The sequence below is a fragment of the Pleurodeles waltl genome, chromosome 9 (assembly GCF_031143425.1).
Source record: "Pleurodeles waltl isolate 20211129_DDA chromosome 9, aPleWal1.hap1.20221129, whole genome shotgun sequence".
NCBI classification, from domain to species: Eukaryota; Metazoa; Chordata; class Amphibia; order Caudata; family Salamandridae; genus Pleurodeles; species Pleurodeles waltl.
In genome coordinates, this window is record NC_090448.1 from 889,413,087 (window position 1) to 889,437,430 (window position 24,344).

At 43.7% G+C, this 24,344-nt stretch overlaps 1 protein-coding gene across 1 annotated transcript in view; it reads left to right on the forward strand.

The window, feature by feature from the left end:
- UNC79 (unc-79 homolog, NALCN channel complex subunit) overlaps window positions 1–24,344 on the forward strand; it is a 770,017-nt gene that overhangs the window by 365,125 nt on the left and 380,548 nt on the right. The window contains exon 31 of the mRNA XM_069208227.1: window positions 15,744–15,896. Within this exon, the coding sequence (XP_069064328.1) occupies window positions 15,744–15,896 (153 nt within the window). The remainder of the gene's footprint in view (window positions 1–15,743; window positions 15,897–24,344) is intronic.

A 24,344-nucleotide genomic window follows, 5' to 3' on the forward strand; every position in this document is an offset into this window, starting at 1 on the left:
AGGTGTTCCTGTGGTTGATATCTGCAAGGCGGCAACTTGGGCATCCCTCCACACTTTTGCCAAGCATTATTGTTTGGACTCTGAAGTTAGGAGGGATGGCCACTTTGCACGCTCAGTGCTGCAGGATTTCTTGGTTTGACCATTCAGGCACCCACCACCGAGTGCGGTACTGCTTTGGGACTCTATTCTTTAGGTGAGGAATCCACAGGTAGTTGTATCCATCAGAAGAACAAGTTAGCTACCTGTGGATTCTTCATGGTCCCACCCGCCTCCCTGTTGCCTGGCTGGTCTTACCAAGATTTCCTTGGGTGAGTACCTGTAGGTTGTTCATATGTATATACTGATGCAATGATTTATATATGTGTATATATTTGTTTATGTATATATATATATTTAAAAAAAATAAAAAAGGACATGTGTATATATGTATATATTTATGCATTTATTTTGTATTGTAGGATTGTATGCAGTGGATTGTTTATTTCTATTGGTTAAGTTTCATATTAGTGGAAATAAATGTTGGTATATAAGTTTGATTGATGTGTTCATATCACATCTGTAGTGTCAATGTTCTCCTGTTTGCCTCAAAAGCATGTAAAAAATGGTGATAACTGACATCTGCACATCGACGAGGACCTCTTATTGCCTGGATGACGTCATACGGCATCGCGTGGGAGTCGGGCAATTGTGACGTCATCGTCGACGTGCAGAGCTAGATGAAAATTTCCGTTGAATGCTGGCGCATGGGGAAAATTCTTTAGGTGAGGAATCCACAGGTTGCTAATGTATCCACCAGAAAAGGCATTACCAAAGGTAAGTAACTTGTTCATTTAAGGTGTAAATACTGTTGGACAAAGTGTTCATACCATTATTTACAGCAGCTAGAGTTTTTCTTGATCTATTTGTCTGAACAAGGCGGCAGCTTCTTTTTGTGAAAGTTTCCAAATTTCATTACATAGTGCATATAAATATGTTCAATATATATTGCATATAAGAAGCTCTTTTTGCATGGTTTTCTTGGACACAACAAGGAATCTTGTAAGTCTGTGTTTTCTGATAGGAGACTAAGGTGTACTTTAATGGCTGCTAGTGTGGAATATTTAAACCATTGTTGACATAATTTGCCCACGCTATATGTGGTGATGATATCAGAGTGTTGTTATTATATGTAACAAGGGTGGTCTACTCACTCTAAAAACCCCTGTGGAGTGTGCATGACAACCATATGTGCCCACTGGCCACAATAACCAGCTATTCGGACCTGAAAGTGGAAAATTAAATGTTCCATTTTAGATCCACCCGTCGAGCCGTTCTGCGGTGACATTTAAAATATTTTGCCATTCGTCAAATTTAGCTGGTGACAGAATACTGGGTACATTTAGGGCCAGATGTAGGTATATTCCAATTTGCGACTTGCAAATTGCGAGTCAGAGCGACTCGCAATTTGCGAGTCGCAAATTGGAATGTAGGATGGTGTCCCTGACACCATCTGCGACTCGCAAGGGGGTCGCAAAGGCCCACCTCATTAATATTAATGAGGTGGGTCGCAATTTGCGACCCCCTTGAGACTTGCTGCACTCGCAGGTATGGTGGCCTGCTGGAGAAAGCAGACCACCATGTCTGTGACTGCTTTTAAATAAAGCATTTTTTTTTTTGTAATGCAGCCCGTTTGTCTTAAAGGAAAACGAGATGCATTACAAAACTAAAAAATGAAATGTTTTTGTTTCATTTTTTCAGAGCAGGTTGTGGTCCATAGGACCACTGCCTGCTGTGAAAAAATGTTTGCAGTTCCATTCACAAAGGGGAAGGGGTCCATAGGGACCCCTTCCCTTTTGCGAATGGGTTACCACCCATTTCAAATGGGTGCAAACTGTGATTGCTTTGCGACCGCATTCGCAATCACAAAAGCAATCTGGCATTGCACTGCGACTCGCAATTAGGAAGGGGACTCCCCTTCCTAATTGCGACTCGCAAATCCGTTTTGCGATTCAGGAACCAGGTTACCGAATCGCAAAAGGGGTTTTGTGCATTGCAAACTGCAGTTTGCACGTGGGAAACAGCGAAATTCGCTGTTTGTGACGTGCAAACTGTTTGCTACATCTGGCCCATAGTTCCTTAATCTTTGCTAAGCCTAAATAACTTGTTTGTTGTGCAGTTTCATTTAAAAATATAATTTGCAACCGATACGACATGCTCTAAATAAAGCTTCCCTTCCCTCTATTTACCAATTTCTAGTTCTCCACACACTCTTTAAGTCAATAGACTTCAACCAATGTTCATAGCCTTCAATAGCCAACATGGAAACAAAGGAATGAGAATAGATTAACTTAGCGTCTGTTAACAGGACATTCTTGAATTCTATAGGAGGCATTTTAAATAATAAGACTCTTTTTAACATCATGGCCAGTTAAATATGAAAACTTTTCTACATATGTTTTAGAACTCCTCACTGGCAGAATTGGACAATGTTCCCATTGTGTGTAATTGTAAACAGTCCTCAGGTGCAGGCTTTATGTATAAAGTGGTGGCTGAAAGGAGGGTAACAGAACATTTCCCCATAATTTTCTGTTTGGTAAACATCTTCACTTTCAAACACAGTATAGTATTTGAGTTCAGAAAGCAAAGAATCAATTGTTTTCACATCCCAATCATTAGAAACCACTCCAGGTGTTACTATATAATTTGTTGAAACATTAAATATATATGGAAGTCTCAACACTGTTGTTTACATTTTGAAGAGGCACATCATGACTGGCAGTGAGAGGGGTTCGGGAACTGCTTAAGAGTCCTTGTGGTCTACTATGTAGGACTGGCCACATGGTGTAACTTGACATTGTCAGTTGACACAAATGGGTTTCTTTGGAACCAGGCAGCAGTGGTAGAATGCCAGTCTGGTACCATGTATTCACATGACTGGAACATGTACTCTTTATGCAGAGCCAAATTAATTTTTCACAGCAATCTTTTCATGCACTAGATGCCCAACTTTTGGAATCCAGTTAGTGGATGATGTTGGTGAATCCCTCATTTCCAAGGTGGGGGGACATGCAGATGAGTTTTCATCACATAACTGTTGTAATTCCTGCAAGACAGTGACACGCTCATTTATGTCAAAAGGTGTGTCTGACGCCACTGCGCCAGGGCCATCATGATCTGGGGCATATGTAGTTATGTCGAACAGAACCTCATATGGGATGCGCTCTCCCAAGGACCTTCTTGTTTATCAGATTATTTAGTGCTCCCTGGATTCCATATAGGTAGTTAAGCCAACTACGACCTGTTCATAGTACTCTTGCTTTTAAGGATTGCTTTAAGTTTCATTTTGTCTGCTCCACCACCACGTTTCTCTCAGGATGATAGAAAGATGAGAAATGGAGTTGGGCACCCATCATTGCCAGTGTGTCCCTGAATGCCCTGGAGGCAAAGGCAGGGCCCTGGTCTGAATGCAATACTACAACTGCATTGGTCTCGATGAAGACTTGCAAATCTTTAGTAACAGTTTGAGCATCAGCTAATCATTGTGGCCATACCCATGGAAATCTGGAGCAAGAATCAACACCGTCTAAGAAGTATTTGTATGCACTATCAGGTGTTGAGGGACCACTATGGTCGAGGTACACACATTGCAGTGGTTTGTTGGAAATTAGGAGGCATATCTGCTGTGGACGTTTCTCGTGGACCCACTTATTTGGTGGCAGATGTCACAACAAAGGGCTGTTCTGTTTGTATAGACCAGGCCACCATAGCGTTTTTACAATAATGAAATTGTAGCTGCCACACCTGCATGGGCAGAAGCAACTCCTGATCTTTGCATTGGTAGGGGGTCACACAATCACTCACTCCTGGTATTGTTATGAATGCAACATTTTGGGCAATTAGATGGTAGGAATATTTGGCGGGATATGCCTTTGGTAAGGGCTTGCTGTCAGCCGAAGTTTTCACAGTAGCCAGTTTCTCATCATCCAGCCTCATCCTACAATGAGTAATTACAGCAACAGAAGCGGTAGCTACTGCTGACTTGGATGTTTCATCAGCCAAAGTGTTTCCTGCAATGTGTATTCCTACACGTTGATGGCCCATTGTATGTACTACATGAGTATTTGGTAGCATCTCCTTTAGAACAGCTACTTTCCCCTACAAAAGTCTGTGTTTGATGGTATTCCCTTTTGAATCTCTGGACCCATTCTGGCACCAGCAATGCAGGTATTCATTAAACGACTAGACACAATAATACGAATGACAGACAATCAGTGTTAGAAGGTTGGGATCCATGTGTTCCAGTGCCAATAATAGAGCCTTAAGCTCTGCTAATTGTGCAGTGCAATCCCATAAGGTCTGTGTGTATGTCTTTTGGGGGTGGAACTTGCCATCCCTCACGTACTTGCTCACAGCCACACAAGAGTATTGCTGCTTGGTGCCCACCACTGGTTGTGCTGAGCCATCAGTGTAAATAATCATTTGTTATTGATCAAGAGGCAAAATGTTTGTAGATGTTGAGTATTCAAGTTCATATTGAGGGAATTCGTGTATCTTAAGTTTTAAATCAAAAACATAATCAACATCAGTGGCAGTCAGAGAGGTGGCCCCATGAATCCAGCGTGGATGTAATGGTTTCGCGTTTGAAATGCTGGTTTTTGTCACAACCTCTAAGGCTGGTATTGGGGTCATGACATCAATACATTCCCTCTTAGCTGGTGGTGTCTCTTTTATGACAACCATCTGAACAGCAGTCAAAATTCTCTCAGTGGGAGCAAAGCGTTGTCCAGTCATGGAATATAAATGTGATTTATATGCTTCTGGAAGTGTATCACCTCCATTGAATGTTACATAGGCGAACCCAATGGCACCAACAATTACTCTGATGGCCAAGTTTGCTTTGCTATCACGTGTATGTAAGTGTTTTGCTTCAAGCATATCCTGCTGTAATGCTCTGAGAATGAGTGTGTGTTCAACCGTCTTATATTTACTCGAAAAGACTGGATGTATCAAGTCATAAAGTGGTTTTATGGGCTGTGCATACACCAGAATGTAAGTTCTGCCAACATTTTAAAAATGACCAATAATGATTGTAGCTTTTTGATAGTATTTGGTGGTTGTGCATACTTCTCTAGAAAGTAGGGCGCTTGTCTCTTTCCTTCATCTGATAACTCGTATCCCAAAAACAGGACACTAAGGGGGTTATTCTAACTTTGGAGGAGTGTTAATCCGTCCCAAAAGTGACGGTAAAGTGACGGATATACCACCAGCCGTATTACGAGTTCCATAGGATATAATGGACTCGTAATACGGCTGGTGGTAAATCCGTCACTTTTCCGTCACTTTTGGGACGGATTAACACCTCCTCCAAAGTTAGAATAACCCCCTAAGAAAGGAAATTTTTGTTTCTTTGAAATTAAATTTGTAGCCTATTTCAGGGAAACCCGCCACAATGCGGTCCGCCAGGCATGTGACCTGGTGATCATCTGTCAGGTAGATGTCATCTACAAAGGACAATGCCTCAGGGTCAATGTTGTCTAATACAGATGTTGCACATGCTGATAAGAATCCAGGACTGGTCTTATGCTCTTTTGGGAGTCAACTAAATTTTCTTTGCAAGGCTAGCACGCTGAAGGCAGTCAGATTCCTGCTTTCAAGTGCTATATTTTGGCAGAAAAAATCTATGGAAATATCCAAGGTTGTTTTGTATTTTCAGTGCATTAGATTGTTGATAAGTGCTGTGCGATCTGTATAGCAAATGTGCATGTGATGTGTGACTGTGTAAGTGTCTCTTGTCTAAGACTATTCTGTATGGATGGTCCGACTTACCTACGGGGAACAAAGGATTGTTCATTGGTAAAATGCAGGGTTCTATTACACCCTAGTACTCAAGCTGTGTGAGTATTTCTCTCACTGGTGCTTTAGACCCATGATTAATGGGGTATTGTGGCTGTGGAAGTGGTGTCGATCTTACCTTTATTGTGTGGTAGAGGGAGTCTTTGAGCCATCCAACTTGGTTGCAATACAGCACCAGGGCTTGTGCCAGTGCTCAATCCACTGCTTAAGCTTGTCTTAATTCTTCATGAACAAGGAAAGAGAAAGATGGCTTAGTGACATCTTCCCCTAGTAGGAGTTTATGGACAAATTCTGGTAGCCAATCTATTTCTGCCAATAGAATGTCATAACATAGCGTTAGTTTTCCCCAGAATATAAACTTAAATGTGCGCTCTTTGTCTCTCTCAATTTGTATTTTCACTTTGGAAACCCCATCTGGGGGGAGACTTGCATGTCTGCAGTTTTGACTTCTAAAATGTCATTAGTTGCTATCACTTCCAGAAGCTCCGGAAGATTCCGGCAAACTATTCTGAGCTCTGCTGCACAGCCTAGCAGAGTCAATGCCCAAGTCCTGTTCTTCAGTAAAGCTCTCATTATGTGTGGTATTTCTAGCCAAAATTGCTGCCACTTTTATTTATTTTTTTAAATTGTGTTTTCTATTGGGAAGTTTATCTTCCTTTTTTATGAAAGGTTCAGATTAACGTTGTGAATCTTTTCCTGGTTTCCTGGTTGTTGTTTGGAACACCCACCTTTCTCACTGCGTTTATCTGTTGAGTCCTCAAAGGAACGAGATTGGCCTGTGTCAATATATTGGTATTTATCAGGAGTTTTTGAACTATCCTTATGTCTCAAATTAGCGTTTCTCAAAGGTCTCAGAACGCGTAGATTCCCCTCTTTGATTTACATTATCTTTATTTTATTTTTGTTTATCCCAGAGGACCCTAAACTGTTTGCTAGGTAGAATTCTTAATGTATTTACCTTGTAATTATGGTTACCTGGTCTGGCTCGCAGACTATCCTGATCTATACTGCTATAGGTTTTGGAGATAACCTTTGGTAGTTCACATTCTTGATCCTGTAAAGGAACATCCCAGAGCCACTGGCATACTGCCAATGCTACCGCTTCCCCCTTAAGGTTACTTAATATTATTGAGGATACTGCGGCAAAGTTTTCCAATAATAGCATCCCCAAATCTAGGGACGGGGCAGCCCCATATTCAAATTTGAATTTGTTTTAACACTTCTGGAAGATTCACAAGTGCTGTGTGCTAAAGTGTAGAGTGCAGCATACACTGCACCCTTAGTGATGCAATTTTCCACTGAGGGAACCATCCAAATGGCAAGCACATTGTGAAAATTCTATGTTTACCTTGGGGTCCGTATGGGAAAACTGCATTCATTTTTTGTGCTAACCAAAATGGAATCTCTTCACTTTTTGTGGGTACTTTATCCATAATTGAATGCACAGTAGAAGGATTGATGCCTGCTGTGGTCACATGTGGTTGCACAGGAGCAGCCCTTGCTGGGGCGGTGTTTAAAGTCTGCATTACAAATTGTATTGTCTATATATTTCTACTAAATTAGTGTATAGGCGGCGTACGTCTTCTACCACTATTGTACCTATATTAGAGTGTGGTGTATAGCTAGCCGGTTCTGGCCATGTAGGTCAGCAATTACTTAAAGGACCTAATGTAACATTCTGTGGATTGTATGGTAGGGCACCACCGAGGCAGTTTTAATATTCTTGATAAGATAGTGGTATTTCTAAATATACTTAAGGTCTATATTGTGCGGCTGCATTTGCTGTAGTGAAGTGATGAAATGTATGTGTGTTTCCATCTGCTACTGAAAAGGTAATCCAAGAGTAAAAAAAATTCTGATCTGTATGTGTCATGAGCCTCAATGACAAATGCAACTTCTCCTCCCTCTTCTGTGAGGCACTTATTTCTTAAGTGTATTGTGTGGGGGAGACATATATTAGCTGTAATTACGACCCTGTTTTGGTCCGCTATTTTTTAAAGTGGAATTGAATTGTTCAGAGATGGAAACCCCAATTGGGGAGTTCCTTCAAGTTTGAATCTTGAAAATCTACAGCATCAAATAGATATTACCTATCTAGCTGAGGAGGATATTCCCTAATACCATGGTCTCCGTATTGGGTAATTAGGGTGCCTTTTGCATGTAATGAGACAGAGATAAATGGGAGATGCATAAAGTCAGCGTCTAACCTACGTTGGTAGTGTTATGTTGTAGGACTCCCGTTGGCATAACAAGTCTGCTGGATTTTGTGCGGCAGCACCACCAAACGTGTGTCACAGGCTACTCGTCGTTTATGTCTTTGGCCCACTGGAACTGCAGAGAGGTCTTGATTTTTGCAGGTTCTGCCTTGAACCAAGTAGGGGCGGCCCTTTCTGGTAGCCATGGTGCTGCTGACGGAGGAACGCCAAAAGCAGTCCGTGCCCTCCAGAAGAGGTCCCAGAGAAAAAAAAACAAAGGGAAAAACCTCTAAGCAGGAACTCCCTGGAACAAAAAGAAGCATAAAGGGTAAGTCTTTCCAAAAGGAAAAATAATACTGAGAAAAGCTGGAACAGGCAAGGAAAAAATATAACTGGTGAATAAAGTAGCAGGAGCGAAGATCACCACCAAAGGAAGTGTTGCAGCGCAAGGAGAACAAGAATCATTCACCTTGTATACCCAAGAACAGGAAATGACCACAGGAAGTCTAACGTCATCATATTGGATTGGGAACAAAACATAGGAACATATAGAGAAAAAACACCATGTTGAAAAAGGTTCATATGGCATGCAGGGAGAAAGAAGGTATTCTGGGAAGAAGAAAGAACATGGCAGCTGGAGAAGTGCATAAATACAGGAGGAAAGGAAGAAAAAGAAAAGAAGGAAGGATAAAAAGGATAGGCTCATGAGGTAAGTGAGGGGTGTGGGGGGAGGTATCCAGGAAAATACTGATGGCATGCCCAATTTGGGGCCTCAAGAAAAATAGAGTATAGCAGGGGCGCGGCACGCCCGGCCACCATGGATCGCGGTCATGCCCGAGCAGAATGCTCGGCTCACGCCGCGGTCCGCCGCGGCGCAACAGCTTGGGGGTCTGAGTCTGACCCACACCTTTGGACAGCTGTTGGCCTAACCTTTCCGGATCGCTAGCAGCACTTTACCAGTACCAGAGGTAGAGGTGATTTGTGGCAGCGTATCGCATGACACTCAGACTCCTCAGGGGACTCGTGGTAGAACAGATTATACCCCTTTCTCTCAGTTAAACAAGTCTAATACATGCAAAGACTAAACAGAAGCAGGATCTTAGGGCCAGATGTAGCACGCCGTTTGCATGGCGCAAACTGCGAAAAACGCAGTTTGCGCCATGCAAACGGCCGAACGCGATGCACATTTTGGGAATGCGACTCGCAAATAGGAAGGGGTGTTCCCTTCCTATTTGCGACTCGCATCGCAATTCAGAGTTGCTTTGTGACGGCGAATGCGGTCGCAAACCAACTCGCAGTTACCACCAGTGTCACACTGGTGGTAACACATTCGCATGGGACCCCTTCCCCTTTGTGAATGTCGAAAAAAATGTCTAAAAAAATCCGAAAAAAACGAAACCAAATGGTTTCGGTTTATTTTTCATTTTGCAACTCGTTTTCCTTTTCCTACAGCAGGCCACCATCCCTGTGAGTGCAGGGTCTCGCTATGGGGTCGCAAAATGCGACCCACCTCATGAATATTGATGAGGTGGGTCTTTGCGACCCCATAGTCTCACTGACTCGCAATTTGCGAGTCGCAATTCATGGATTTCCTACATCTGGCCCTTAGTTCAATAGGTTTAATTGAAGCAGCTGTATTCTATGTAAAAAGGCATGAATTGCAATTATGAGGAGGATGAAAAACAACACTATTAGAGCAGTGACCAGGAAAGTGGAACACAGGAAGAGTCCCACCATATTATCACAATGGTGTGTCTAACATCCCTACCTACATTACTACGTTTCTACATGAAAGCAAAAAGCTGTGGTATCCCTAATCTGCCCTTCTGGTCTCAGTACGGAAGCCCAATTCCCATACCTGTGTTCAGAGGTAAAGAAGAGATCTGTTAGTCTGCTGGGAGTCCTCCCACGTAGACAAAGAGGAAGTGCGAATTTTCAGAAGAAACTGCGACAACGTGCAGCACGAGATGGCAGGCTGGCTGGAATGTGCCATCTAAGCTGGTGGAGGCAGCATGTTTTTTTATGATCAAAACATTTTGTTGTTCTGAGAACTGCCCTGATGTGACAACACATATTTTCTGTGTAAGGTAGACATTGTACTCTCTGGACCGGCAATACCCAGTAAACATTTGTGTACAGGCTTGAAGCGAGCACAGGATGAAATGTTGTGCAAAGAAACAAATAATAAATTCTGCATGGAAGGGCAACTGATAAAAATAATAAAACTAAAATAAAGCCTAGCTAAAATAATAAGAGAAATAACATGACAAGTGACTAAGTGAAAGGGCACAGCCCTCAGACCTAAGCTAAAATGAATGAGCCTACTTAAACGCTAAAATAACCTCACAGCAGTATTTTATTTCCAAGAAATAACTCCTGATATGAGAGTGTTTCCTGAAAATAAACATCCTTGGTAAGCATATGCAAAGACATAATGCTCACTCAGCAATGTTCAGTGCCTTAAATGATGGAGCTGCCTGCCCAACGGAGATATGCAAATTTGGCAAGTGGTCTTCATGTGAGGAACAGAAATCCCATCCTTTGCCAACATGCAGGCTGGTGTAAGTGTCTGAAGCTACAAGGCAAATTGAGGAAAGTAAGATATTTCACATGCATGTTACTACGTATGTTAGTTTTGGTGAACTGTTTGTGACTTTTTGTTCCAAGGGAGCAATAGTTGTGGGTGTATTATTGGTTTGTTGGTAGTCCCGTGAAGTACTTTAAAATAATTCAACCTGTGTACCAGGAATTCGTTGAATCAGTACATTGTATAAGTGGCAGGCTCTTTTCCAATGGGCTGATTTGACATGTGAGCCTAATCAAATTAAGACTTTACCACTAAAATGAGAATTTTCAGAAGTTATATATCAGTTAGATATTAAGAAGGAATTACATCTTGTTTAGAGCCTTCATCTGAATGACACCCCTGTATACTTTGGCCGCAGCTTGGTACAGTGAAAAAGAACTGTCCCACCCCATGCTTTTTCTTCTACAGTGGGGGAAACCAAATCAGAATCTAAGGCACTGCACCTTTCTTTAGATTTTATCTAATTTTGCAAGGCAACAATGATAGGGACACAGTGCCAACCTTGGATACATACACCCAACATTAAAACCTCTGTCCTACCAGTGGTGTGCTCATGTATCAAACCTATATTTCATTCCAGAGAAAATGAAAGAGGGCGCTAAGATCTTACAATTGAATGCACTAGATGGCTTGGAGGTGAGCACCACAGGTGTTTCAGAAAAAGGAGATGGTAAGCATTCTGAAGAGCATCCAAACAGACAGAACCCCTAGCCCTAATGGCCTGCCAAGGAGTATCTTTAAGGGTGATTGGGCATTTTGGGCACCCCACATGCATAGATGATTCAACTAATGCATCCTATTATCGATCATTCCAGAATCATGGTAAGGCTCTATCCTTTATCCTATACACAAAAAAGGAGACAGCACCGCACCTGAGAACTATAGGCTAATTGTCTTATTAGACATAGATGGCAAGGTCTTCGCGAAGGTTTTATTGCATGAGCTGGAGGCCTGGATCAACGAGAACAATTTTATCCCACATTACCAGACAGATTTTAGGCCAAATTCCTCGACCATGGATAATGTGATCACCCTTTCGTACCTGGGGAACAAGACCGCTGAAGCGAGCATACCCCTCTCTGTTCCTGTTTTATTGACTATTAGGCCATGCTTGATGGAACTGATCATCACATTCTTTGGTCTAAACTTGCAAAGTGGGGTATACCAAAGCAACTTTTGGTGGCAATCATAGCACTGTATACCGACACATGGGTTCGGATTAGGATTAAAAACAATCACACAACTGGAAAAATCTATACAAACATAGGGCCAGATGTAGCAACCAGTTTGCGACTCGCAAACGGCAAAAATTGCCGTTTGCGAGTCGCAAACCGGAGTTTGCTATGCAGAAATGCATTTTGCGAATCGGGAACGACTCGCAAAATGCATTTCCGACTCGCAAATAGGAAGGGGTGTTCCCTTCCTATTTGCGACTCGCAGTGGTATGCAATTCCATTTGCGACCGCATACGCGGTCGCAAATGGAGTCGCAGTTACCATCCACTTGAAGTGGATGGTAACCCACTCGCAAATTGGAAGGGGTCCCCATGGGACCCCTTCCCCTTTGTGAATGGACCCTAAAATATTTTTTCAGGGCAGGTAGTGGTCCAAGGGACCACTACCTGCCCTGAAAAAATTCCAAAACAAAAGGTTTCGGATTTTCTTTTAAGTGCAGCTCGTTTTCCTTTAAGGAAAACGGGCTACACTTGAAAAAAAAAAAACTGCTTTATTAACAAGCAGTCACGGACATGGAGGTCTGCTGACTACAGCAGGCCTCCATGTCAGTGAGTGCCCATAGTCGCTATGGGGCCGCAATTTGCGACCCACCTCATTAATTTTAATGAGGTGGGTCTTTGCGACCCCATAGCGACTCGCAGACGGTGTCTGAGACACCGTTCTGCAAAGTACCTACATCTGGCCCAAGGTTCTTAAGCAGGGCTGTGTTATCGCCCCCACTTTGATTAATTTATACACTGCCAACCTAGGGGCAGAGCCTTTGAAGAGGAACATTTTCCCATTGAAATTAGGTCAATTCAAACTACCCCTTATTCAGTATGCAGATGACCTGGTATTATTGGATCATACACTCATTGGCCTGGAGAGAGCTTTGGTTTTACTCCACTTATACAACACAAGGAACGCTTTACAGGCAAATGCCACAAAATGTAAAGTCCTGGTGTTTGGCCAAAGAGCGAAAAAAGGAAGTTAGACCCCTAAGAGTAAGCACAATCTGCACATATAGATATCTTGGCGTTTGGCTGTCAGACTCCGGCAAATTCAACGTATAAACCGAAGCTATAGCAGAGAAGACCGCAAAAACAATGTACACACTGTGTAAACTACACCATAATTTACATAGTCATTCAGTGGAGGGGATCCTAAGAGTGTTACAGGCAAATTTATTTCCCACCATAAAATATGGCCACCTTGCCTTCCATGACATGCTCACCGAGCCACCAGAATGCTGCCACACATCTGCATAGAGGAAATTTTTTAGCATCCCTGAAGCCACTCAAGGCACTTTGAATTGCCTAGAATTTGGGCTTGTAAAAATGGACATCGATTGTAAAAAAGATATAATTACATACCATCACTAGTTGTCTAGGGTGGACCTGGAATCGACGAGAGGTGCTTTGTGCACAATATTTCAAGACAAAAAGAGCAGCTGGCTAAGATACCTTGATTGTGCTGGAGAATCTGCCCTAGAGGAAATAAATAACCCTTACATAACAATAGAGTCCCTAAAGAGGACATTAAAAGAGCAATGCAAGCACAAATCCAGGGAAGAGGACATTTGTGAAATTAGGAGTATTCCGGGAGCAATGGGCCTAGATATAGCACATGAAGCCGTCCCATCTCAGCCATACGTAAAAGCAGCCTTGGGGAGACAAGGTTTAAGGGATATTTTGATGACATCGCCATTAACCTTGCCCCTAAATCAATATAGGTCTCACTGGAAGAACAAATCCAGATGTAGTCAGAAGTGCTGACTATGTGAATTTTCCTCTGAATTGGCAATGTCCAACATTGCTTGCTCAGAGGCAGGTTTACATAACAGTATAAGATCATGCATACCAACCATGACATACATCTATACATCTGATGTTCCAACAGACTTGGACCGGATTAGCAAGTTTATGGCTGCTGCAGATGTATTTTATAAGAAGTCTGCCCACCTCCAGCAACAGTGACCTGCCAGGACCAATGTACGAACACAACAACCCCCCGTGAAAGATCCTATAATTTGTTCCATGATAGACTTTGCTCTGGTACCAGGCTCCTTAGTGAATGGTCCTATGGATCTAGAGAGATGGCACATGGATCCCTATGGCACATGGCCCCCCACATTTCCCAGCTCTTGTTGGGTTCGAACAAACAAGCCCCACAATGCTCAGCATGAACTTGCACATTGCAGTTTAGTGAATGGCCCTTCAAGTTTAGAGATCTTGCACTCTGACTCAATGAACAAGCCCTATATTATTTGGCATGAATTTGTATACTGCACTTCTGTGAATGGCCCTACAAGTCTAGAGAATTTGCTTTTTGTATACTGTAACGTAAGCTAGGTTACATTAGCCCTTGATGCTGATCTGCCCTACAGCCACTAAAAGTTTCAATTGTTGACAAAAGTATTTTAATTCCACCTTGGGCTTCCCCCTTTAGTGATGCTGTAGCCTATGACCTGGAGCAAAGACTCCAGGTCTGAGTGGATTTTATCCTTGATGGTGCATTGTTGTTACCTTCTTGTTTTAAGGTCAAATGTTTTATTTGTATTTTATCTCGAATATGTTTTGAATTAATTGCAAAGATTTTAAGTAAACATACTACCTCCATTTTATACCAATCTTTTAAGCTGCAAATTCTGAGTGCTTGAAGATGTCTTAGCATACATCTTTAAAGGGAGCAGCCATGACCTCCAGCACAATAGGATGCGTTTATCCAAATGGCATGTTGGGTTCGGTTGGATTGTAACCTACCTACTTCCAGGGTCAGAAGCCATTTAATACATATTGTTGTGTGTTCTTCATGGCATTCTCTTTGTTACACTGAAATGGGAAATGAAGGAAGATTGAACAAGAATGTGGAGGGAAAATTCCTTATGAAGCCGCTGAAATAATTTACCAGACATTGGCCCTCATTATGTCCCTGGCAGATGGCGGTATTTTGGAGAAAGGTACTGCCAACAGACTGGCTGCATCTTTCCCCAAAATATGACATTCTCCACAGGCAGCCCTCACTGTCCCACCCCTCCCCCTCCTGACCCCCCACGACATACACGCACATTCACGCACCAACATCCACACGCATACACACACTCATACCAACATTCACCCTCTCATGCATACATTCATTCACACACACATCAACACACACTGACATACATTCTAGCACACACGCATTCACACCACACAACAAACATGCACTCTCACACCCATGCATGCACACACGCATTCCACGTGCCACACACCCGCTTGCACGCACACAATCACATACACACACACGTCCACGCACACACACAACACCCAACCACACACTCCCCTGTCACAGCACCCGACTTACCTGCTTGCAGGGGGTCCTCCGGCAGGAGAGGGAACACGACACTGCTGCCAGCAGCAGCGTCTGCCAGCAGAACACCGCCAGGCCATATCATGGATCATGATACGGTCTGCGGTGGTCTACTGGCATGGCACTGCTGCCGTCTGCCGCCATGACCGTAGCCAGAATTCTGCCAGCCTTCTGGCGGAATTCTGGCTAAGGTCATAATATAGCAGACGGTAGGTAACGGCAGTGACGGTGTTTTGGCGGCCGCCGCCGCGGCGGTAGGCAATCATTACCGCCAATGTCTTAATGAGGGCCATTATTTTATGTCCTGTGGCTGGTTTGTACATTTTCTTCACCTGCATGTTACCTGACATTTTCCATGTATAATGCTCTGCTGATGTGTTGGCTAGTTGTGTGCTATATAAATACCAAATACATAAATATATACATGTATATCTTATATTCTTTAGCAGCATGTTATTTAGCATTTTCAGTACTGAGTCGAATGGTCAGAATGAATTTTGTAATGTTGGTAAAAATGTAGATAGTATTATCTCAGCTTTAAGGTATACTTGTACCTTATTTCAGCAGAGGAAGACAGCGTGTTTGATGAGTCTGACATACATGATACTCCCACTGGCGCTGGCAACAAGGAGTCCCAAACGTTCTTTGCAAGACTGAAAAGAATAGGAGGCAGCAAAATGGTGAAATACCAGCAGGTGGACATGAATGCACAGAGAAGTATGAATGCTTAAAGTCTTAAAAATGTATGTCTCCTATTTTACTTTATTAATAATATCAAAAGTTGACATTGACAAAAGGTGCTAAATATGGATTCTATTCAGAGATTCTTATTTCATGTGCTAGGCGCCAGATTTATTTTCAAGATACTTAAATTTAATACATATTCCAATACAGATTAATCTTAAAGTGTTGAAGGTTCTTGCATTTCTCTGGTATTTTAACTACGGGCCACCGCACATTGTGCCATGGATATTTAGCTTTGTCATCACCATATTGAATTAATGCCCAATCCTGAAAAAAGATCATCTCCACCCAAATCCTCTTCGCTGAGTTTGTCAAAGATAGATTAAATACATATCTTGTGAGTGAGCCACATTTATGATGCAAAATTAGGCATATGTGAATCATTATGTCAGAACTATACCAGAACCTTCATCTTTGCCATATAAATACATCACCTTTTGGATGCAAGAAATGTCTGATGGCTCATCCTGCAGACGTATAGATGCTGATACTTGTGTGCTAGGATAGTAACAGAACGATTGAATAGAAGAGAAGAGAAAGTGGATTGTCTTGTGAAATTCTGATAAGGTGATGCAGAAGCCATCGCCATATTGATGTGCTTAACATTTTATCAATGTTATATTTTACATCTTGCATTTAATTAATCTCAATTCCTCCAAAGATTTCTTTTTTTAAATTTTAGAAATGCATCATTGTCATTCAATTTCAATTTCATGGACTTTAATCCAATACTTTTTAATGTTTGTTACACTAAACGCTATCCGACCTTACTTAGGGTTTGTGGAGCAGGACATCCACAAAAAGGAGTGGATGTCCTTTCTACATAAAGTGCCATTGTTGGCAGATCTTTCTTAATAAGGGGAACGGGACATCTACCACTCAGAAGCCCTGCATCCTCCAAACTTTCAATCATTTCTTAAATTCTTGTTGTTTTCACTCCCCTTAATATTTTCTTAAATGGTTTTAACTCCACACAGGCCTTATTAGGCTCATTCGCAACTGCATTTCACAAAAATTGTATTTACTATCACAAATTTAAACGCCATGACTGTTTGTTGCCAAATTTTCTCCTTATGGAAGTCTTAACACTTATTCACTATAATAGTTTTTGTGGAATCTTGAGATGATAGCTTAATAATGAATTGCAATCATAAGTTGAATTGCCATGACATAGTTAATTTGTTAAAACATTACTTTCACGATTCTTTTCATATTTTGGTTTAACAAGATATTTTAGAAAGTTTTGCAGCATTTTCAGTGTGAAAGCAGTCATTATAATTTACAGTGATCTAGTGATCCATCATAGTTTTACAACACAGCATCCAGTGTCTCCATCTGTACTGGCTGTTCTTCGGTTGATAAAACTCTTTCTCTCGTAGGGGATTTCCATGTATAGTCATAAGCACTGAATAGTTCCGCGCGCCTGCGGGGACCCCGGAGCACTGTTGTGTAGTATATTCTTAAGTGCAATCATCAGCTCCTTGACAAAAAGGTCTGTGAAAAACACTTAAGAATAACAATGTGCAGCCTATGTGAACAGCTACACAGGCCAAATTGTTAGAAGAAAAAAAAAAACAGTTGTAGTGTAAATTTCACGTTTAAACCTCTATTTATTCTATAAATACATAAATAAATACATTCTCATATTTTATTTACACCTCTCATGAGAATAAAACAATGTAGGGCAGTGTAGCCCATAGGCTGCCATTATACAGAATGAAAATAGAGCTGTGCCTTTAAGAAAGTAAAGTCTTCCTGTTTCCCATCATGCACAGCAAAAGGCAGTTGCCTCAGTTCTTTTTTCCGGCTCCTTTCTGACAGGACCCTGAAGCATTGAGCTCTACCTCACAAAATCCTTTTGTGACAGAAATTCATTTAAAATCTTTTGAATTTCATTTTCACTCGACGTTTTTAACATTGAGTGATAATTTTCTGTTTTTTTCTGTTAGATTCTGACAGAATTTTGAGGTTTTTCTACTTCAGAAATGCCTTCACTGTTTGACAAATGTCCTTCTTGTGGCAGAAAAAAGGCCAAAACAGATCCACATCGGGTCTGCATAATTTGCCTTCCATCCAGCCACAAACCGGAGTCGTGTGACATCTGCAAAACCTTCTCCAGAAGGACCCTTCGTGACAGGGAGAAGATCCGACTCCAGGCGAAAGAGGACAGGAGGAAAAGTGGTCATTCTACCACAGAGCGAGGAGAAGGTCAGTCTTCTACCAGGGCTCACACTGGTTCCTCTATAACTCCGACCAGACCGGCTCAAAAACGGCACAGGTCTCCGACGACGTCGAGGGCGTCGACGTCGAGGCAAGGAACGGCGCCAACATGCTCGCCGTCGAGGAGTGGTTCGCCGGCGAGAAAGAGACATCGCTCGCCGTCGACGACGATTTCGCCGTCGAGACGGCGTGGACTTTCGCCGTCGAGATCTGGGTCACCGTCGACACGGCGAGGACGTTCCACGTCGAGGAGATCTGAATCCGGTTCGCCGTCGAAACGGCGAGATCGATCAACGTCGAGGGGTGCTCGACGTCGTAGACGTTCACCGTCATCACGGCGACGTCGAGGGTCGTCGTCGAGAGATTCTCAACGGCGAGAAGAATCGACGGCGAAGGACACTCGCCGTCACCGTACTTCGACGTCGAGGAGTGTATCGACGTCGAGACAATCAAAAAGACCTAGGAGGGTTTATACAACCTCAGAATCCTCGGCTTCAATCATCCTCCTTCCAGCGTCTCCACAACTCTCTCCTCGACAATCACCATTGCCACAGACGCCGGTAACACCTACGGCGCCTCTTCCGGCTCCGCCTGTAGAGTCTGTTTTGAGGACTCCAACGCGGTCTGTAAGACGTTCGGGACATTCCTCTAGACGCTCTTCTTCCTCTCGACACCGTCATGACCCACAGAGATCTCAGCATTCACATCACAGGCGTTCTTCTTCGTCTACACGGGACTACTCTCCAACCCTATCGGACTCACCGTCCCCGAGAGTGTCCCCCATAGATGATGTGAATACGTTCCAGGAGGTCTTAGTACGAGGGGCAACCAAGCTGAACATCCCGCTGGCGGTACCTGCCCCATCGACGTCAGTGATCTTCGAGACCTTGCATCACAGGACATCTTCCAGACCTTTGCTTCCACTGGTTCCAGGTCTCCTTGAACCAGCAATGGATATTTTCCTTGCACCGGCCGCAACAAAGTCTGCTCCTTCCAGACTTATTAAAAAATATCGTCCACCAGAACAAGATCCTCTATTCTTGAGGTCGGACCCAGTTCCTGATTCGGTGGTCATAGTAGCGGCAAAGAAACTGCATTCAACCTCACCATCTTCTTCTTCACCTCCAGATAAAGAGAGCAGAAAGATAGATGCTGCAGGACGAAAAGTATGCTCTACTGCAGCCGTCACGATGAAGGCAGCCAGCGCTACTGCGTTATTAGGGCGGTACGATCGTGCCCTCTGGGACTCTTTAATACAGTTTGCGGAACATCTTCCTAAGGATAAAAGGGAAGATTTCCTGGAGGTCGTGGGTGAGGGATCCATGGTGTCTAACCAAATTATAAGTGCTGCAGCTGACTCTTCGGTGCTATCCGCACACAATTATGCACACGGGATAGCGCTCAGAAGGCATGCATGGTTGAGACTTACATCACTCAAACCTGAAGCGCAGCAGAGAATACAAAACCTGCCTTTCTCGGGCTCCACCTTGTTCGGTTCTCATGCCGATGACGAGATGGCTAGAATGAAAGCTGAACTAGATACCTTGAAAGCGGTAGGGATGGAAAGACCGAAAGAACAAAGAAAGGTTTTCCGGCCATATCAACGACGACTTTTCACCCACCGGTATCAGTCGCCACACTGGATGTCTTCGCGCCCCCAGCAACAGCAACAACAGCAGTATCAAAGGGGTTTCTCTACTCAGCGAAGGTCGACAAGGGGTCGTTCAACACCTCAAACTCAGGCAACTCGACAGGCTCCCACGTCTAAGCCCTGAATCTTTGCTTCCCCCTCCTCCGTTATCCACTCCGGTAGGGGGAAGTATCTCAAATCATCTGGACGAGTGGCTACGCATCACAACAGACGCCTGGGTATTGAATATTGTGAGACATGGTTACGCTCTCAGATTCACCAGTCCTCCACCATCTGTTCCACCCAAAACAGCCAACCGCCATCTCGAAGCTCTACAGTTAGAGGTCAATATCCTATTGCAAAAAAGAGCCATAGAACCCGTTCCCATCAGCCAGCAAGGGAAGGGGATTTATTCGAGATATTTCCTTGTACCGAAAAAAGACAAACAAGAGTTTCGTCCCATCTTAGATCTGAGGACAGCAAACAAATGGATTCGCAAAGAAAAATTCAGGATGTTAGCCTTACACCAAATTTATCCACATCTACGTCAGGGCGACTGGCTATGTGCGATAGATCTTTGCGACGCTTACTTTCACATCCCAGTAACCAAGAAACATCGAAAATTCCTAAGGTTCACTGTCGGAAAACGCCATTACCAATTTGCAGTTCTACCTTTCGGCCTAAAATCAGCGCCAAGAACTTTTTCCAAATGCATGGCGGTAGTAGCCGCCCACTTGAGGAAACAGCGAATATTCGTCTACCCCTATCTAGACGATTGGCTCATAAAGGCCTCCAGTTGTCTCGAGACACAGCAACATTTCGAATGGACTCTACAACTGCTGCAAAAACTTGGTCTTCAAGTCAATCTCCTGAAATCTACGGCAACACCTGTTCAGAGGTTGCATTACTTAGGGGCCATTGTAGATACCAGGCTAGGAAAGGTGTTTCCTTCGGAGGAACGACGGTTATCGATTCTCCAGAAGTGCAAACAACTGCAGGAAAGACCTCAAGCCACTGCAAGAATAATAGCTTCTCTACTGGGCTCGATGGCGTCTTGTATCCATCTGGTTCCCAATGCTCGCCTCCATATGAGACCATTGCAGGAAAACCTGGAGGATCAGTGGTGTCAACTGAGGGACGATTGGGAGAACAAAGTCCTTCTTTCTCCTCACACCCTACAATCCCTCAAGTGGTGGTGTTTACCCAGCAATCTCTTGGTGGGGATTCCGTTCCAACAACGGCCCCCATCTCAAACCATCGTAACAGATGCGTCACTGATCGGATGGGGGGCGCACATGGAACATCTTCGAGTCCAAGGCGAGTGGTCACAGAGAGAGAGTCTCTATCACATCAACCTGCTGGAACTTCGCGCAGTCCACCTTGCGCTCAAAGCCTTCCTTCCCTCTCTGAGAACGGAAACTCTCCTTCTCCAGACAGACAACGTGGCCACTATGTACTACGTGAACAAACAAGGAGGCACCAGGTCCAGAATTTTATCCAGAGAGGCTCAGACAATCTGGCATTGGCTTCTAGCCAGGAACCTGTCACTAGTGGCAACTCACCTGCCCGGCATCCAGAATGTTCAAGCGGATGCCCTCAGTCGGGTAATGGACGAGAACCACGAATGGGTACTACACGACGACGTCGTTCATTCCATTTTCGCACTCTGGGGTACCCCCTCTACAGACCTATTCGCAACCCCAGAAAACAAAAAATGCCAAAACTTCGCCTCCAGATATTACCATCCAGGGACACTGGGGAATGCCCTGTGGATAAGCTGGTCAGGAGCATTTCTTTACGCCTTTCCACCGCTTCCCCTGATTCCGGCGGTCCTCCAGAAGCTGTCCAATGTTCAGACCAAAATGATCCTAATTGCTCCGGAGTGGCCACGCCAGTGGTGGTTCCCAGACCTTCTTCACCGGTCACTCAAACCACACATCAGGCTACCATATCGTCCGGACCTTCTCACGAAGTTCAGAGGGCAGATATCTCATCCCAACCCCTCATCGTTGAGTTTGGCAGCATGGCTCCTGAGCTAGTGCAATATGGACACTTGAACCTACCTCAGGATTGTATGGAAATTCTGAAGGAAGCAAAGCGCCCTTCCACACGATCAGCCTATGCAAGCAAGTGGAAGAGATTCTGCATTTGGTGTTTACACAACAACATTGACCCGGTTTCCTGTGGAGAACAATCTATCCTGCCATACTTGTTAAGTTTGGCAAAATCGGGCTTACAACTGTCGTCAATAAAAGTTCACTTGGCGGCTGTCACAGCATACAGAAAGAGTCCTTCACAAACTTCCTTTTTTCGGATTCCGATTATTAAGGATTTCCTAGAAGGTTTAAAGAAGGTTTTTCCCCCCATTAGAAAGCCTTCTCCTCCATGGGAACTGAACGTTGTCTTATCACGTCTGATGCTGCCGCCATTCGAGCCAATACATAAGGCATCGCTGCAACATCTCACATGGAAAGCTGCTTTTCTGGTGGCAATCACTTCAGCGCGTAGGGTCAGCGAAATCCAGGCCCTTTGCGCTCAGGAACCCTACACGGTTTTTCATTCTGCAAAAGTGGTAATGAGAACTCATCCAAAATTTTTACCTAAGGTAGTCTCCGACTTCCATGTGAACCAAACAATTTCATTACCGACTTTCTTTCAGAATCCAGCTGCTCCTGCTGAGAGAACTCTGCACTCTCTGGATGTAAAGAGAGTATTGAAATTTTACTTGGACAGGACAAAAAGCTTACGAAAATCACAACAGCTTTTTATTAACTATGGCCCAATCAGAACAGGTTTGGGTACATCTAAACAATCTTTATCCAGGTGGATTGTTTCATGTATAATGTTATGTTATCAGTTAGCAAACAAATCCCTTGGTGGTAGGCCAAAAGCCCACTCTACCAGAGGGAAAGCAGCTACTGTAGCCTTGATGAGAAATGTCCCTTTGGCAGAAATATGCAAGGCTGCCACTTGGAGGTCGGTCCATACCTTTACTAAGCATTACTGCCTTGATACAGACGCTAGGGCAGATGCTCAGGTTGGGCAGGCTTTGCTCAAGAATTTGTTTGCATGATTCATGTTTTTCTCAGTATTCTTATATCTACTCCACCGCGGTTATGGGGATGGGCTTGCTACTCTATTCAGTGCTTATGACTATACATGGAAATCCCCTACGAGAGAAGAAATGGTTTCTTACCTGTAACTCCAGTTCTCTCGTAGGGGTATTTCCATGATAGTCATAAGCAACCCTCCCTCCTCCCCGGTGGAGTTGACATAGAACATGAATATTATGGAGGTTGGTACTCCAACAAATGTTTTGTTTTTTCTTCATGTCAGGTTAATAGCCTCCAAAAAAGAACTGAGGCAACTGCCTTTTGCTGTGCATGATGGGAAACAGGAAGACTTTACTTTCTTAAAGGCACAGCTCTATTTTCATTCTGTATAATGGCAGCCTATGGGCTACACTGCCCTACATTGTTTTATTCTCATGAGAGGTGTAAATAAAATATGAGAATGTATTTATTTATGTATTTATAGAATAAATAGAGGTTTAAACGTGAAATTTACACTACAACTGTTTTTTTTTTTCTTCTAACAATTTGGCCTGTGTAGCTGTTCACATAGGCTGCACATTGTTATTCTTAAGTGTTTTTCACAGACCTTTTTGTCAAGGAGCTGATGATTGCACTTAAGAATATACTACACAACAGTGCTCCGGGGTCCCCGCAGGCGCGCGGAACTATTCAGTGCTTATGACTATCATGGAAATACCCCTACGAGAGAACTGGAGTTACAGGTAAGAAACCATTTCTTACTGCTGTTTTTGTTTTTACTGCTGAATTGTGACTCATCTGCTATTACTCTCATTCTTTTATTCAAGAAGATTCACTTCTAAACATTTTCTTTTTTGCATCTGTGAATCTCAGTGCTGTCCAGTCTCAGACAGGGGCCGCTCCTCCGCAATGGTGGAGGGGTGTTGCTCTCCTGGCTAAGAGCCAGCTGCAGAAAAATAAAACAATATTTCTTTATTGTTTCATTTTTCTGTTGCTGGCTCAGCCAGCATGTGAAAGAAGGGGCAGGGCTGGGCCTCTGGAGGTGGGAGGAGTGATGAGGATAGAGGGCATTAAGTGCGCATGTGTGTTTGGCTGGCTGACTTAGGCTGGCCAAACACACATGCTCCCTTAGGTTTCTCCAGTCCTGCTGTGTTTAACAGCCAGGCTGGAGAAACTGCACAGGTCCCAGGGTTGTGTCTGAGCGTCAGTCCAAGTCGCTCAGACCTATCCTGGTGCTGCTTTCTGCTAGCTTTAGCATAAAAGCAGCACCAGGCTTGCTGGGGAGCCTCTTCTGGTGTCCCAGTGAATGCTGGGGCAACAGAACAGGAAAGGAGCAACGAGCGAGGTGGCAAGAGATGGTGGCGGCAGCCGAAACGGTAAGTCTTTTTCAAAAATGTAATTTTATTACTCCGCCCCCACCGTTGTCCAAACCCCCTGCCCCTCCCCTTGATATTTGCTGCAGCCGCTGCTGCTCAGAAGCACTGTCGTCCATGAGTAAGTTCGCATCAGACAGTATGG